At 35.3% G+C, this 15,210-nt stretch overlaps 2 protein-coding genes across 3 annotated transcripts in view; both read right to left on the bottom strand.

Annotated features, from left to right (window-relative positions):
• Window positions 1-3,633: 3,633 nt before the first annotated feature.
• stk16 (serine/threonine kinase 16) lies at window positions 3,634-9,839 on the bottom strand. Of its 2 annotated transcripts, none has more exons than XM_043240746.1 (8): window positions 9,744-9,839; window positions 8,622-8,754; window positions 7,844-8,063; window positions 7,622-7,755; window positions 6,356-6,476; window positions 6,173-6,268; window positions 5,888-6,009; window positions 3,634-5,132 (listed from the first exon to the last, which is right to left on the bottom strand). In XM_043240746.1, the coding sequence occupies exons 2-8, from the start codon at window positions 8,705-8,707 to the stop codon at window positions 4,991-4,993; spliced, it is 921 nt and encodes a 306-aa protein (XP_043096681.1). In that variant the 5' UTR covers window positions 8,708-8,754; window positions 9,744-9,839; the 3' UTR covers window positions 3,634-4,990. The 2 variants fall into 2 exon arrangements, with proteins under 2 accessions (XP_043096681.1, XP_043096689.1); XM_043240754.1 differs by lacking the exon at window positions 9,744-9,839 and adding an exon at window positions 9,444-9,737.
• Window positions 9,840-10,657: 818 nt separating this feature from the next.
• Window positions 10,658-15,210, bottom strand: part of tuba8l2 (tubulin, alpha 8 like 2) — a 6,235-nt gene continuing 1,682 nt past the window's right edge. The window contains exons 2-4 of the mRNA XM_043240593.1: window positions 12,082-12,304; window positions 11,778-11,926; window positions 10,658-11,695 (exon numbers count right to left, since the gene is read on the bottom strand). Of these exons, the coding sequence (XP_043096528.1) occupies window positions 10,721-11,695; window positions 11,778-11,926; window positions 12,082-12,304 (1,347 nt within the window). The 3' untranslated portion in view covers window positions 10,658-10,720. The remainder of the gene's footprint in view (window positions 11,696-11,777; window positions 11,927-12,081; window positions 12,305-15,210) is intronic.

Genomic DNA, 15,210 nt, shown 5'->3' with positions numbered 1-15,210 from the left:
ATTTTCATACGGGACCCCTAGAAGTCACTCGACGAGTCGCATGATTTGAGGTGTCTTTCAAGTTATCGGCATGGGACAAATGAAATAAATCTTAAAAATAATCGGTCATGTCAAAAATGGCGATTAGCATAATTAGCAGCAAAACATCAATCTGCCCTTTAAGCAAACATATTTAAAGCAAATATCCAATGAGATGCTTCGGGTGGTTTTATCACACACTTGTATAAGCTACAAGATGAACAGAAACGCTGACTACCAGCATCTTCTAAGCAAAGCATCGAAGATATCCCGACTTTATACACGGCGCCGCTTTCCGCTCCAACCCTTTTATCCGCATGAAAATGTCAGTTTCATAGTGAAATAAGTAAATGCGACTCTACCAATTTGTCTGCCGGCAAATCAGCAACAATAACTTGAGCGACATGACCCCGTAAAATATTTATACCCTGTAGTTTAATCAATCAGACTCATTACGGGAATATGAACAGATTGTGTGATCTTTTAAAGTAATCACCCTTATTGCTTGAGATTTCCCTCGGCCTTGTCGTGTCACTTAAGCTAATGGGAAGGTAAGAGAATGAGAGACCGGTCCCATAAATTCACATCTGTCCCGACTTTAACCGCAGCTCAAACACACACAAAAAGGCCAAGTTTTAGTAATAAACTTTATTGAAAAAGGCTCAGCCTTTTCTCTTTAAATGCAAGCTTGCGTTCGGCACGGGCATTTATTATGCTTGCGGGAAATCTATCAAACAGATGCGAAATGTGGCTTAATAATCAAGATAAGCGACTAGCTACCCGTCACGATGATTATGATTGGCTCGGAGTCAGCAAAAGGCCGTGTTTGTTTTTCCTCGCCGCAATAAATAATCGGCCTATCCTTGAGATGTGATTTCTGAACGTACATGTAGAAAAACGGCTAATGTTCGCTTTTATACACTAGTGACTAATTTCAATCTTCGGCCTAAACTTGATATTTATAGCTGATTGTGCAATGACTGTTTTAAAGATGTAAACTTCAACCCAGTGGCGTCCGATAAAGCAAGACGGTCTGGGATTCAAAATCCAATTTCAAAACGGAAATCAACTGTAAGGAATAAAAGAAATGGTGACAGAACTTTAACAAATGCACTGCATTTTCACTGTATTTCCTAGCCTTCGCCGTGGCCTTTATGGCACATCTGTGATTTACTGAAGGAGAGGAACTCTGGAGGATCAAAGGCACTCAACACTGACCCATAATCCTTGGCTAATTAAATAATTCGCTAATTGATTCATCACTAAATCAATAAAGCAGGAGATGGTTTATTGTGTTGGTATAGCATAAGTGACCAATTGGTTGCAACCAGGAGAATGTATTTTTTATTAAGCGTGACTATTATCATTATTACTATAGAGTTAGTGATTTGTTAGTGAAAACTAGGCTTTAACGTTTAGTGCATGTGGTTAGATTTTGGCTAGTTATCAACGAATCACACAAAAGATTGAACTGACCTGCTGGAAAATACAGATACTGTAGATACAGTCCGGTGGCGGTTTATGTGGTTTTTGGCTGGTTATTTATGATCATTAGTTGATCTAGCTGGTTTAAATGGTTACTAAGCCAGACCACCAGCAAATGGATGTAGTTTTCACATGATAAACCACAAAGGAATAGCTAAATGCACAAATAAATAAATAAATGAGCAAAACTGCATTCATGTATTTAACTTTATTGATTAAATGCATTACAACATTATTCTCATTTTTTTAAATTTTCAATACTGTAATTAGGGAGAATTATACAAAAAAAGCTGTATGTATTGTTGTATATTACTGTAATAAATTATTTTTTTTTTTTTTACTGTTGTATGTCTGCTTTAATAATAAAAATAAATAAATAAAAATAGCACAGCAGGAAGCGCATTGATTAATGGGGATTTGTGGGGAAAATATGCCAAATAATCATAACGATACAGAAAAGAATATTCACATTTCTTACGCTATTTATATCTATCCTTTGTTTGCCGAGGTGAATTGCAACCTGGAGATGTATGTAAACGCATATAGTCAGTCACAAGACTGTAAACATCACCTTAACCGTCATCATGCAGGGTACGCCTTTTGATTAAACATGCTAAAAATATTAGGCTCGTACAAAACAAAGGTAGGTTTCGTTTGACCTTGATGTGGACTATAACATGACATCATTTCATAGCCTGCGGGATCATGAAAGCGGCCAATGGAGGACAGTCCCACACGCTCCCCAGACCATAAACATTGTTTCTGTATAATGAATGATTATTCAGAGAGGGGCCAAATGGACTTAAGTGGGATGGTTTGCATGGATGGAAATGCTAATTAAAGTGTAATTCATCCCACCGGAACTGTATCCATGTGTGTGCCTTGCGTTCACTGTCTGAAAGTGGCAATGTTTAGGTGAACGTGTGCCCATATGCGGTTTATGGCCTCTGTGTTCCCCGTCGGTGGCGTAAGGTCATTGATGGGATTGATTATGATGAATACTGAGTCAGAACGTCACTTTTGACCCTTACAACCCCCACAAACCATAAATTCATGGGCCTAAACAGCCTGTAATAATTGTTTCATACCTTCAAAACACCAGCGGTTTGATCAGACTTTCAGTAGGTGGTCATTGATGAAACATTCACATTGTTTTTGTGAAGGTCAGCCACCAAATAAACAACATAAAAAAAAATAAAAATATTAAAAAAGCAGCCATCAGTCTGCGTTTTTTGGATGCCCTCTTCAGGTGAACAGCAGAGAAATTTTTTGTTCATTTGTCCAATAACTGTCTAAAAGGACAATTATATTTCTTGAAATGTACAATATTAAATGTATTTACAACAATAAATAAATGTATTAAACTATTTTGCAATCAATCTTCATTCTAAATATTTTTTTCAGTTATGTTTTTTTCAAAAGAGGCAACAATTATGTATCAAAAAAATAAATGTTAATATTAATGTTGCTGCGTGGGTTTCAATTAATGTAAAAAAACATATAAATACACATATATATACATATATATACATATATATAATATATACATATATATATACATACATATAATATATACATACATATATATATATATATACATATATACACATATATATATATATACATATACATATACATATATATATACATATATACATATATATATATACATATATATATATATATATATATATATATATATATATATATATTATTTATATTAAAATAAACTTATAAAAATCCAAGATATATATATATATATAATATATAATGCAATTATAATTAATATATAATATTATAATGATACATTTCAGATGACAATATATATGCATGTAATGTGCATGGAACTATATGACTAATATATTTGTGAACCACATCGTTTATTTACATATAATAAAAGTTAAATGAAGTATAACAGTATTAGTTTCAAAATACCATTATTTGGGGCATGAAGACATCACTACGAGTGCCAAAAAGAAGAGTATCATAACAAAATATCACTAAATACTCCCCAAACCCCACGTTCAGTTTGCTACGCCTGACCACCAGAGATCAGAACAAAACTGAAGCAACATCTCCCCCGAGTGGTGATAACAAAACCTCGAAAGGAAACCAAACCGACTCCATCTGTTGCCGTTTCAGTCACAATTTATTCACCGTTTATAAAAGGAAAGAAATAAGTGTAAATGAATGCCGAAATACACGTCTCAAGTCTTATATCGTATAAATTAACAAGTTTGCATAATTAATAAGTCCTGAACAGAATTTCAACCACAAGTTAAAACATCCTTTAGAAACATGACAAAATCCAAGTCAAAATGAGAACAGCCGACACAAAGAAATCTGAAAATTACTGCCGTTACAAAATAAAACAAAAAGCAGAAACACATGTAGGTCCTTATTCACAGATAAAATTCCAACTACAATTTATATGGAATGCTTCGGTTTATTTAGTCCTGAATTATGAAAGAGAATGTAATGCATATATCTCTTAAAAATAAGTCTGGTTCATGATCAATGCCAAAAAAGTAACTATCCAACAAATGCAAAATATTATTTATTAACCCAGACATTATTTTGATATTCATCCTCACGAAGCCTTCAGATACAATAAATGAATAACCGAGTACAGAACTGACCTAGGCATGAAAAATTAAAGAAATTATTTTTTAAAGAACACCTTAATACTGTAAGCAAATGTAAGAAACTTATACTAAATGAAACGAACGTGTACCTGTTAAAGTTGTGAGAGGCATTATAATTTTTTACACATCCTCTCCGAATCTGAAAAAAATACTGAGCATAACTAACACCACTGTGACTTGCTGATAAAAGCTGAGCATACAGCCAAACAAGTTGCTTAAAACGAATTTTCAGGCATTTTCCTTCAAACTAGAGCACAACTATTTTTCAATGCTACAACATGCATAACCATTTAGTCTTTTGTTTCACAAATGAAGTCCAATGGCAGTAACACAGCTTTATCTTTGGGCCTTTTTACAACACAAAGTCCCCCAAAAACTTGCTTTACTCTCGTTTAAATAACCTAACTAATATCCCTTAAAACATCTAAAATCGGTTTTGGTTCCATAATGTACAAGCTAATAAATCTGAAGGACACATAAGCCGAATTACAATTTTAAAAACAACTGCTTTGATGAAACGTAACCGGTGCCTGTGATAAAGGAGCCATAACAGTATATTGTGTGCCATAACAGCGAATCCCGCTAAATCATGAACATGCCTTTTCATAATTTACTCCAAAATCAGAATTTAATTTAATCGCTCAATATGGATTTCGGGGTGAGATATGAGACAGTGACGTGAAGGCTAGGGTGATCATGTTCACGGCGTGCTGAGCTCACTGAGGTAAGACAGAGCAAATGTTTGCAAGGCTTGTGAGTTCAGTGGGTTGTTTTTGTCGGAGTGCATAGTCCAAAATGTCCAGAGTCCACTGAAAAACGGACATCCCATCTCAGTGGTAGCATCATACTCTGTCGGTATCTACGTCTGTACCGTTTAAGTCCCGAAGGTTCTGGACCTGGTCAAGGACCCAGCTGATTCTGGGCCTTTCTTGAGGATTGGCCACCATAGTGGAGCTGAGGAGGGTTTGAAGACCTTGAGAATAACTGTCAAAAAGGGGATTTTGTTAAATATAATATTTGAATATTATTTAATAATTAGTGCTTTCAAATGATTAATTGCATCCAAAATAAATTTCTTTACACATACATATACATACATATACATACATATATATATATATATATATATATACATATATATATATATATATATATATATATATATATATATACATATATATATACATATATATATATATATATACACACACACACACACACACAGAAAAATACAAGCATGCACATTGGTTTAAAAAATATGTTTATATATTAAATATTTATATATTATAAAATATAAGTATAAATATAGGCATATATTATAAACGAATAATATTCTAAAATTATAAACAAAACCTTTTATTTTGGATTAATCATTTCACAGCACTATTTAAAATATAATAAACTAAAAAAATTCTCTCCCCCATTCTTTAAATATAGTATTATATTGTACTACATATTCAAAATATAACTGAAAATACAACATTTCACATTTTGCATGCGCTATTTTTACAACGAGGGGAAATTAGTTCATAACATAATATTTTAAAAAGCAATATTCCACATTTAAGTTACACAATGTGTACATTTTTAATGCGGGCAAAATTGGTTCGAAATAAAATATTACAATGCTAAAATCTAAACTATAACATTATTATGACATTCAGTTAAAGATCACGACACTGAACTGTAAAGTGCTGCCTTTCCCCAATGAGAGCCACAGAGGCTGAATGAGACCTCACCTGCACGGCTGTGGAATGGAGACCGGATTCTGGACGGCGAGAGCCACGCTGTCACCCTTCTGAAAAATCAGGTCATACGGTCCCTCCAGCATCATCATGCAGTACAGCACACAGCCTAGAGACTAGAGCAGAAAATACAAAGGTCACCTACAGATTATACTAAAAGTTTGCTAACATCAGCCCTGCGCAGACAAAAACAGCTGTAAAACATGTCACGGGTAGGTTTTGATTGTTGCAGAACTCTGTAACAAAAAAAAAGAGGCGCAAAACACACATGAGAATTACCCAAATGTCTGTTCTTTCATCAATGATACAGTGACTCTCCACGTTAAAGAGCTCTGGTGCTCTGTAGGAGATGGTGCACCTCTGAGCGGCCCAGTCCTAAAAGAGAAAGTGTATACGGATACGATTCACTGAATGTTTTTGATCATTTTTAATAAATGGCGCTGAACGATTTTCTGCTCTTACCTGGACCGTCATGGCCTCCCGTGACCCTCGAACTTCAATCCTGGCCTTGTTCATGGAGCCCAAGTCCATTAATAAGGGACGATCGTTCTCATCCAGTAAAACGTTGGTGGGTTTCAAGTCCCTGTTTTCAGAAATACAGCTCATGTTAAGAGTAATGGCATCAACAAGAAAACATTCAACTGAACACTGTACATGCTGACAAATGTACACGATCCTACAGAAATCACTCTAATATGCGGATTAGCAATGTAATGCATTCTTGCGGAGTAAAAGTAGTAGTTTATTTTTATTTGACTGAGTTTCAAGTATAAAGCTGATAACGCCAGAAGCATACCAAAATGACTGAAACATGTACAATTCTAAAAATTAATAAACAAAGTAATACTATGTTTAAAATAATGAGGTAATAAGGTAAAAGTAAATGCATTTTATAAAAAAAACTAAGTGATTTTTGACCTGTTGCTGGGGACCCAAACCTTTCTTAACATATAGATAAATGCATTATATATATATATATATATATATATTTATATATATATATATATATATATATATATATATATATATATATTTTATATATATATATATATATATTTTATATTATATATATATATATATATATATATTTATATTATATATATATATATATATTTTATATTATATATATATATATATATTTTATTATATATATATATATATATATATATATATATATATATATATATATTTTTATATATATATATTTTTATATATATATATTTTTATATATATATATTTTTATATATATATATATATATATATATATATATATATATATATATATATATATATATATATATATATATATATATATATTTATATATTTTTTATATATATATATATATATATATATATATATATATATATATATATATATATATATATATATATATTATATATATATATTTATATATATATATATATATATATATATATATATATATATATATATATATATATATATATATATATATATATATATATATATATATATATATATACACACACACAAATAAAATGTTACACATCTGACGTTTTCTCCAACAGTTCCCCTAATGATCACATGATATAACCGATTATGCTTGTGTGAATATTTAATATATTTACCTTACTGTAAATCTGTGTATATGAGTATAGTGATGCATTTTTTTTTTTTTACACTTTTATGCCTGTAGCTCAATTAGCCCACGCACATTAAGACTCGAGTCACACTTTTATTCTCAGTACCTGTGTGCATAGCCTTTATCGTGAATAGCTCTGAGGCCTTCGCAGATGCCTTGCAGAACGTGTAGTATGCGGCCCTCGGTCATAGAGCCCCCTTTATCCCGCAGCTTCTCCAGAACGGACCACAGACTTCCCTTCTGCACAGGAACAATTCGGCACATGAAACGCTTTCAAGCGACATACAGCACATCTCGGGAGCAGAAACGCGGAACGGGGCCCACTTACACTGATGTAGGGTAGCAGCAGCCAGGCCTCGCACTTCCCGCCGCGCTCCATGAAGGTGTGTGAGGTCAGGCTGAGGATGTTGGGATGGCTGAAAAGGCGGTGCATCTCCACCTCGGTCTGAGCCTCTTTGCGGCCCTCGCGGTCATGGCAGAGAATGCGCTTTAGAGCGTAGAAACGGCCATCTTGTGCACCTTCTACCAGATCCACGTAGCTGAAACCTCTAGAAGAAGCAAAGAATGATGGAGACAGACAATTATTTTTTTATGAGACCATTTATCTGATCAATTTTACTCATGAAAACTTACATGCATAATCATGAAAACACACACACACACGTCACCTTCACCTTGTAATACCTACATCATACCCGTCTTATTATACTAATTCATGTCCAGATTTGTCACAAAAATGCACACAAACATTGTACATGTGACCCTGGACCACAAAGTCCAATGCAATTTTTGATACATTAACTGAAAGCTAAATAAATGTAAATAAGCTACTGATGTATTAGGATAAGACAATCTTTTAAAAAAACTACATATATATCTGTTTATTAAAAAAAATCTTTTTGCTCTTCTGCCTGTGTACTAATATATAATCTGAATCATGAGAATCGTGAAACTAGGGATAAAAGGGTGCGTTTTATCAAATGATCATCTTTTTAGTATCGTGGTAAACCAATATCCAGCCCTATTTTTTCTTGATATTTTCTCACACACTCCCAGCAAGCGTTCAAGTGTTTTAAGGACCGGAGAGTCTTGTTGACTAGTCTCACCCTTCTTCTAGTTTCTGGATGAAGTAGTATCTCTTGTTGTCAATGGTGATGGCACTGCGAGAGCAGATACACAGAGCTTGTCCCATCTTCTCTGGAGCATTGCTTATGACCCACCATGGATGGAGAAGAGGCACTGCAAGAGATCAAGACACGATTACTTATATTCTTTTCAGTACTTATTCTATACCTTGTTCTCTTTTTACTCCTTTCTATATTCAGAGCGTGTAAGACTTTAACAGAATGGTACAGTACAACCAAATGGTAAACCTACTGCAGCAGGCTAAGATTCAATGCGTCGCATTTTTATTTTGGTTTCATTGCAGCATATTTTTGGGAAAAAAAAAACAAAACAACTATGACCCTATGAATGTGTGTCTGTAGAATATTATATATATATATATATATATATATATATATATATATATATATATATGTGTGTGTGTGTGTGTATATATATATATATATATATATATATATATATATATATATATATATATATATATATATATATATATTTATTTATTTATTTATTTTTTTTTACCAGCATTGTTTAAAAAAAAAAAAAAACATCTATCAGAGTTAAGCATATCTCTTTTCCAGAAAATACATTGGAAATCAGTGCCACTCTGGTTAAAAAAAAACTACTTTTTTTTAAACTGTCTTGATTTTCGTAAAGCGAAAGACCCTATGAATTAAATTATAACGATTTATTATTAGCAAGCCAGATGCTTCTGCCTCCACCGTCCGTGTCCAATTTTCCACTACAATAAATTATTCACGGAGCAGAAGGGAGCTTTCTGATTGGCTCCTTATATATTTTACCTTGATGACGTGGGCCGTTGCGCTCCGAAATGTCACAGACGCCGCTTGATAGCGAAGCGCGTTTACCGTGTTGATTCGTAACGATAGCTGATCTACACGTCGACCGGCTCTTGAAATCGCGTCCGCAGTAAACGTGGCGTCTTCAAGAACAGCTGGTCGGTGTCTCACAACACCGAAATACACCGAGCGACGCCGACACTCAGACGCACGCTACATCTTAGGCAGGCTAATTATTTGTTGTCGTAATCGAGCCATTGGGTCTAAGAAGAAGAAGAAGGATTCGAGTAAGAAACGGTTTACCTCATGAGACGCTCTCCCTGCCCTCCGCTGATTTCTCCGGTTTCTTCCGTGTACAAAGAAAACGTCACCGTGACGCACACTTGCCGATTTAACCCCTACGGTGCCGGTACACCCCCCGATTAGGAAAAGGGCGTATTGGTGTTAATTATTGCAATAACTAGGTTTTTAAAAATTACATGTTTATAATATATATCTAATATATTATTATAATATTTATAATATATATATAATATTTATAATATATACATATGTTTATAATTAAGTTAATTATTAGTAAACAGATACATTTGTTTTTATTAAATTCCAATTAAAAAAATATTGTTTATATTAGCAAAACATCGCATTATTAAACAACTACAATGTTATATTTTAATATTGTGTAATTATTTGCAATGGTCACGTTGTTATTGTAAGTATAAAAAGGATTTTTGTGCATAAATGGGTATAAAATATTTGTGTAAATGTTTCTCATTTAATTTATTGTGGTTTATATTGTAATATTAATGCATGTTTCAGTAGAAAAAAACACCTTTTAATTGCACAATTATTAAATTATTTGAAATAACGTAATTGTTAATATTAGCATATGAATAAATTATTATTAAATAAATTATGGCTTTTTAATATTATATAATTATGTATAATGCAGTTATTAGGCCTGACTATTAACATAAAAATGACTTTCTCTTTATCATTAATATTGCTTACTTTAATAATAATGTTTTGTGTCCACGTGTGTATATATATATATATATATATATATATATATATATATATATATATATATATATATATATACACACACACACACACAAGTTAAACTGAAGATTTTTAATAAAAATGTTTATTTAATGTAATGTAATGTAATATATATATTACACCAAATTATGAAAAGAAGCACAACAACAACGTAATTAAAATCTTTCTTTTATTTGGCTTTTTATTTGGTAGAAAAAAAAAAGAACAACACTTTCCCTTTAGAACTCTTCCCCCTCCTCATCCTCTTCAAATGAATCGATGCCCACTTCTTCGTAATCCTTCTCCAGAGCTGCCATGTCTTCTCTGGCCTCAGAGAACTCTCCCTCTTCCATGCCTTCTCCCACGTACCAGTGCACGAAGGCTCTCTTGGCATACATCAGGTCAAACTTGTGGTCCAGGCGAGCCCAGGCCTCAGCGATGGCCGTGGTGTTGCTCAGCATGCACACGGCTCGCTGCACCTTGGCCAGGTCTCCTCCGGGAACCACCGTCGGGGGCTGATAGTTGATGCCCACCTTGAAGCCGGTGGGACACCAGTCCACAAACTGGATGCTTCTTTTGGTCTTGATGGCTGCGATGGCGACGTTGACGTCTTTTGGCACCACGTCCCCCCTGTACAGCAAACAGCAGGCCATGTACTTCCCGTGCCGAGGATCGCACTTCACCATCTGGTTGCTGGGCTCGAAACACGAGTTGGTGATCTCAGCCACCGAGAGCTGCTCGTGGTAGGCCTTCTCGGCGGAGATGACCGGAGCGTACGTGGCCAGGGGGAAGTGGATACGAGGGTAGGGCACCAGGTTGGTCTGGAACTCCGTCAAGTCGACGTTCAAGGCGCCGTCGAAGCGCAGAGAGGCGGTGATGGAGGAAACGATCTGGCTGATGAGCCGGTTGAGGTTGGTGTAGGACGGGCGCTCGATGTCCAGGTTCCTCCTGCAGATGTCGTAGATGGCCTCGTTGTCCACCATGAAGGCACAGTCGGAGTGCTCCAGGGTGGTGTGAGTGGTCAGGATGGAGTTGTACGGCTCCACCACGGCCGTAGACACCTGTGGAGCCGGATAAATGGCAAACTCCAGCTTGGACTTCTTCCCGAAGTCGACAGAGAGGCGCTCCATCAGAAGGGAGGTGAAGCCTGAGCCCGTGCCTCCACCGAAGCTGTGGAAGACCAGGAAACCTTGCAGCCCTGTGCACTGGTCAGCCTGTCCGGAAGAAAGGGAGAACATTGGCTTTTTGGGTTCTGTTGCGTTGAGCTCATTTGTGAGTACATGCAAGAGTAGTTACCAGTTTGCGTATGCGGTCCAGTACGGAGTCAATGATCTCCTTGCCGATGGTGTAGTGCCCACGGGCGTAGTTATTCGCTGCATCCTCTTTGCCTGAAATGAGCTGCTCGGGATGAAACAGCTGACGATAGGTGCCTGTGCGGACCTCGTCTGAAGGAATGGCAAGATGTTACCACATAAAACCAGTGCTGCTATTGTTAACTACAACTAAAAATAAAAAGCTAATTTAAAATATTAATTAATACTGATGTTTTATTCCCATGTTGAAATCACAAATACAAATAAAAGACCGTTATGATATTTACCAATGACAGTTGGCTCAAGGTCTACAAAGATGGCACGTGGCACGTATTTGCCAGCTCCAGTCTCACTGAAGAAGGTAGTGAAGGAGTCATCATGGCCGCCCACTGGTTTGTGGCTGGGCATCTGGCCGTCGGGCTGGATACCGTGTTCTAGACAGTACAGCTCCCAGCAGGTGTTCCCCATCTGGACGCCGGCCTGGCCGACGTGGACAGAGATGCACTCACGCTGTGGAGAGGAAACTGATTATTAGTAACCCTGTTTGCATGGCATTGCTTAACATATTAGGTGACCGTAATCTCCACAGTGTTCCTCCTACAACTACCCAGCTAGCATTTATTTTTTTCTAAGAATGTTCCCATTACAGTTGATGTCAAAGGTTTACATACCCCTTTCAGAATCTGCAAAATGTTAATTATTTTACCAAAATAAGTAATACAAAATGCCTGTTATTGTTCATTTAGTACTGACCTGAATAAGATATTTCACATAAAAGATCTTTAGTATTGTTTAGGACAAACAAGGGACTTATGAACTAGTGAAACATCTTATTCAGGTCAGTACTAAATAATCAATAATATGCTCTCCTTTTGGTAAATAATAGGGGTATATAAACCTTTGCCCTCATCTGTAAGTTATAAAAAACATTATTGTGATCATTTTAACATCCAAAATGTACCTTTTTTATATTTTAAAATGTTTTTCTTGGTGGTGCAAATCCTTTTATGGATTATGGAAAGTTAATTTTGAACAAACAGCACATAAAACAACGTTCTATGAATAATGAAAGATATATGAAAATAATGATTTTGTGCTAAAATTTTACAAGCAATATTACAGACCAGAACTAAGATGCCTAACCAGAACTATGAATACTAAAAGAATATTCATAACAGAATCTTGCCAGAATATTTTGAGAACATTTCCAGTTACCCCTTATACAACATTTAGTGGGTCAAGTCGTAATTAAACCAAAAATTTCAAACAAGCATGCAAAAAAAACAAACAAGCATGCAATCAAATAGCCTAAATAAATATTAAAACAACATATCCGTATTTTAACTGCATATAACAATGTAACAAATTCAAAACAAGTCTCTTTCGTTTTGCCCACCAGGGGGCAGAGGCAAACAAAAAGCTGTTATTTTCAGTCAGCGGTTGGTCATCAGTAACAGATGACTGACATCTGCAGCTGACAGGACAGAGAAAAGGTGTTGGTTGAATCTCTCAAAGCCCTCAGACATGTTTGTCGTCAGGGTTTGCGCTTATCTAGATGACAACCCTTAGATAACAAAGTCCATGCAAGCCTTGAATTCATATTAGGGCACGTTAAACACCTCTGTTTGTTTGGAAAGGGAGTTTCCTGGGAAGCCTGTATAATGTGACGGTTGCCACATATGGCAGGAGGCTTACTACTAACCCTCATAGCCATTATTTTCTTTTCACACGTAAATAAGAAACCTTCCACAATCAACCGCTTTCCTTGCTCGTCACACACTCCCTTGCAAGTCTGAAGAAGCATGAAAAGGCTTGAGGTGTCGACAACAGCCCCGACAGGTTTATATCAGACGAGAGAGCGAGCTACACCCTAATGTGGAATTTGTAGCACGTATACTAAAAGGGAGTTGAGTGAGTGTTCAAAATGAACGGAGGGAAAGGGAAAATGAAGAATATGCGAAGAGAAAATGGAAAATTACAATAACACATTTCATTCAAAATTAATTTGTGTATACCAATCACAATTACTGCATTGAACATACATGGATAGATGTGTGTATGTTTTCATATATATATATATATATATATATATATATATATATATGATCCAACACTTCTGTTTTTGGCACTGATAATAATAATAAATGATCAGATAATAATCAAATCAAGAGGTTTTTTAAAGGGTCATGTGACACTGAAGACTGTAAATGAACCTTTGCGTCACAATAAATATGTTTTAAAATATTTTTAAGTGCAAAGCTGTTACTGATATTGTGATATATAACAAAATTAGTTTTTACTGTATTTTTGATCAAATAAATACAGTCTTGGTTAGCATAAGAGACTCAAAAACATATATAAGTCATAAAAGTCAAATAATAAAATATTGAAATATTATATAATTAACACTGTAAAATCTCAAAAATCATAATAAAATATCATATAAAACATGATATTAGCTTGTTATAATGATGTGTAATGTCAAAAAGTTATTATAAAAAAATGCAAAGTGATTCTAAATAATATTGTTCATCAGCTGGAAAAAATCCAGATTTTAACGATATCGTTTCTCTGTGCCTTTATCATTATACAGTAATTGTGCGCGAATTCTGCTATACTTTAATATAGAGAAAGATTTTTTAAACTACATCTTTATCGTTATGTTTGTCGTGCTTGGCGTGAACGGGCCTATATATTAGAGTTGCAGAATCAAATACTCCTTGACATATTCATATGATTCCGTATGAATGTGATTCCCCGTGCATAGACTGATAAAATGCAAATGACACTGGATAGAACTATCTGCTAAATGCAAAAACGTACTGCCATTTACGTCATAAAAATACTGAAGTCGCCAATGCAAAAATGAAAGTCACGTGGTTGCAATAAAAGTGCTCCGTAATGATTCGGCCCCTAAATCTGTGCCTGCGCTCCAGAGAGGTGGCCTACATCAGCCTGAGAAGAAATATCCCGACTCTGCTTCTCCTCCGTGGGCATGACTCTTCCTCTGAATTCATTCTCCTGGGGTTGGGCCCTATTTTTACTCTCCGTCCCTCTCTGTCTATTGGTGAGTCAGTGGGGAGGGGGATGGTGCATTGCACAGGCACATGGGACTGCCTAGTTTGGGCATGGCGGCCAGGTTAGAAGTTATTTATGGGTTGTTACAAGTCAGGTTTTCCCACTAGCTCTTCTTCCCCCACCAAACCCTTCAACACCAACCAATGAGCCCTTTTCGCTCATCTTTTGACCCCACAGTGAGTTGATATCTCGTCTTCAAAAATTATTTTCACTCGCGCAAATTCTGCTGACTGAATACATTTTCTCAATATATACAGAAAGTGTACGGCCACAGACTTTTTGAACGTCTACGACTGAAATATAATACGAATGTGTTTGGGAAACCTGTCTGGAGACAA

This window comes from Puntigrus tetrazona, chromosome 1 (genome assembly GCF_018831695.1).
Source record: "Puntigrus tetrazona isolate hp1 chromosome 1, ASM1883169v1, whole genome shotgun sequence".
NCBI lineage: Eukaryota > Metazoa > Chordata > Actinopteri > Cypriniformes > Cyprinidae > Puntigrus > Puntigrus tetrazona.
This window is presented reverse-complemented; position numbering and strand designations above follow the sequence as displayed.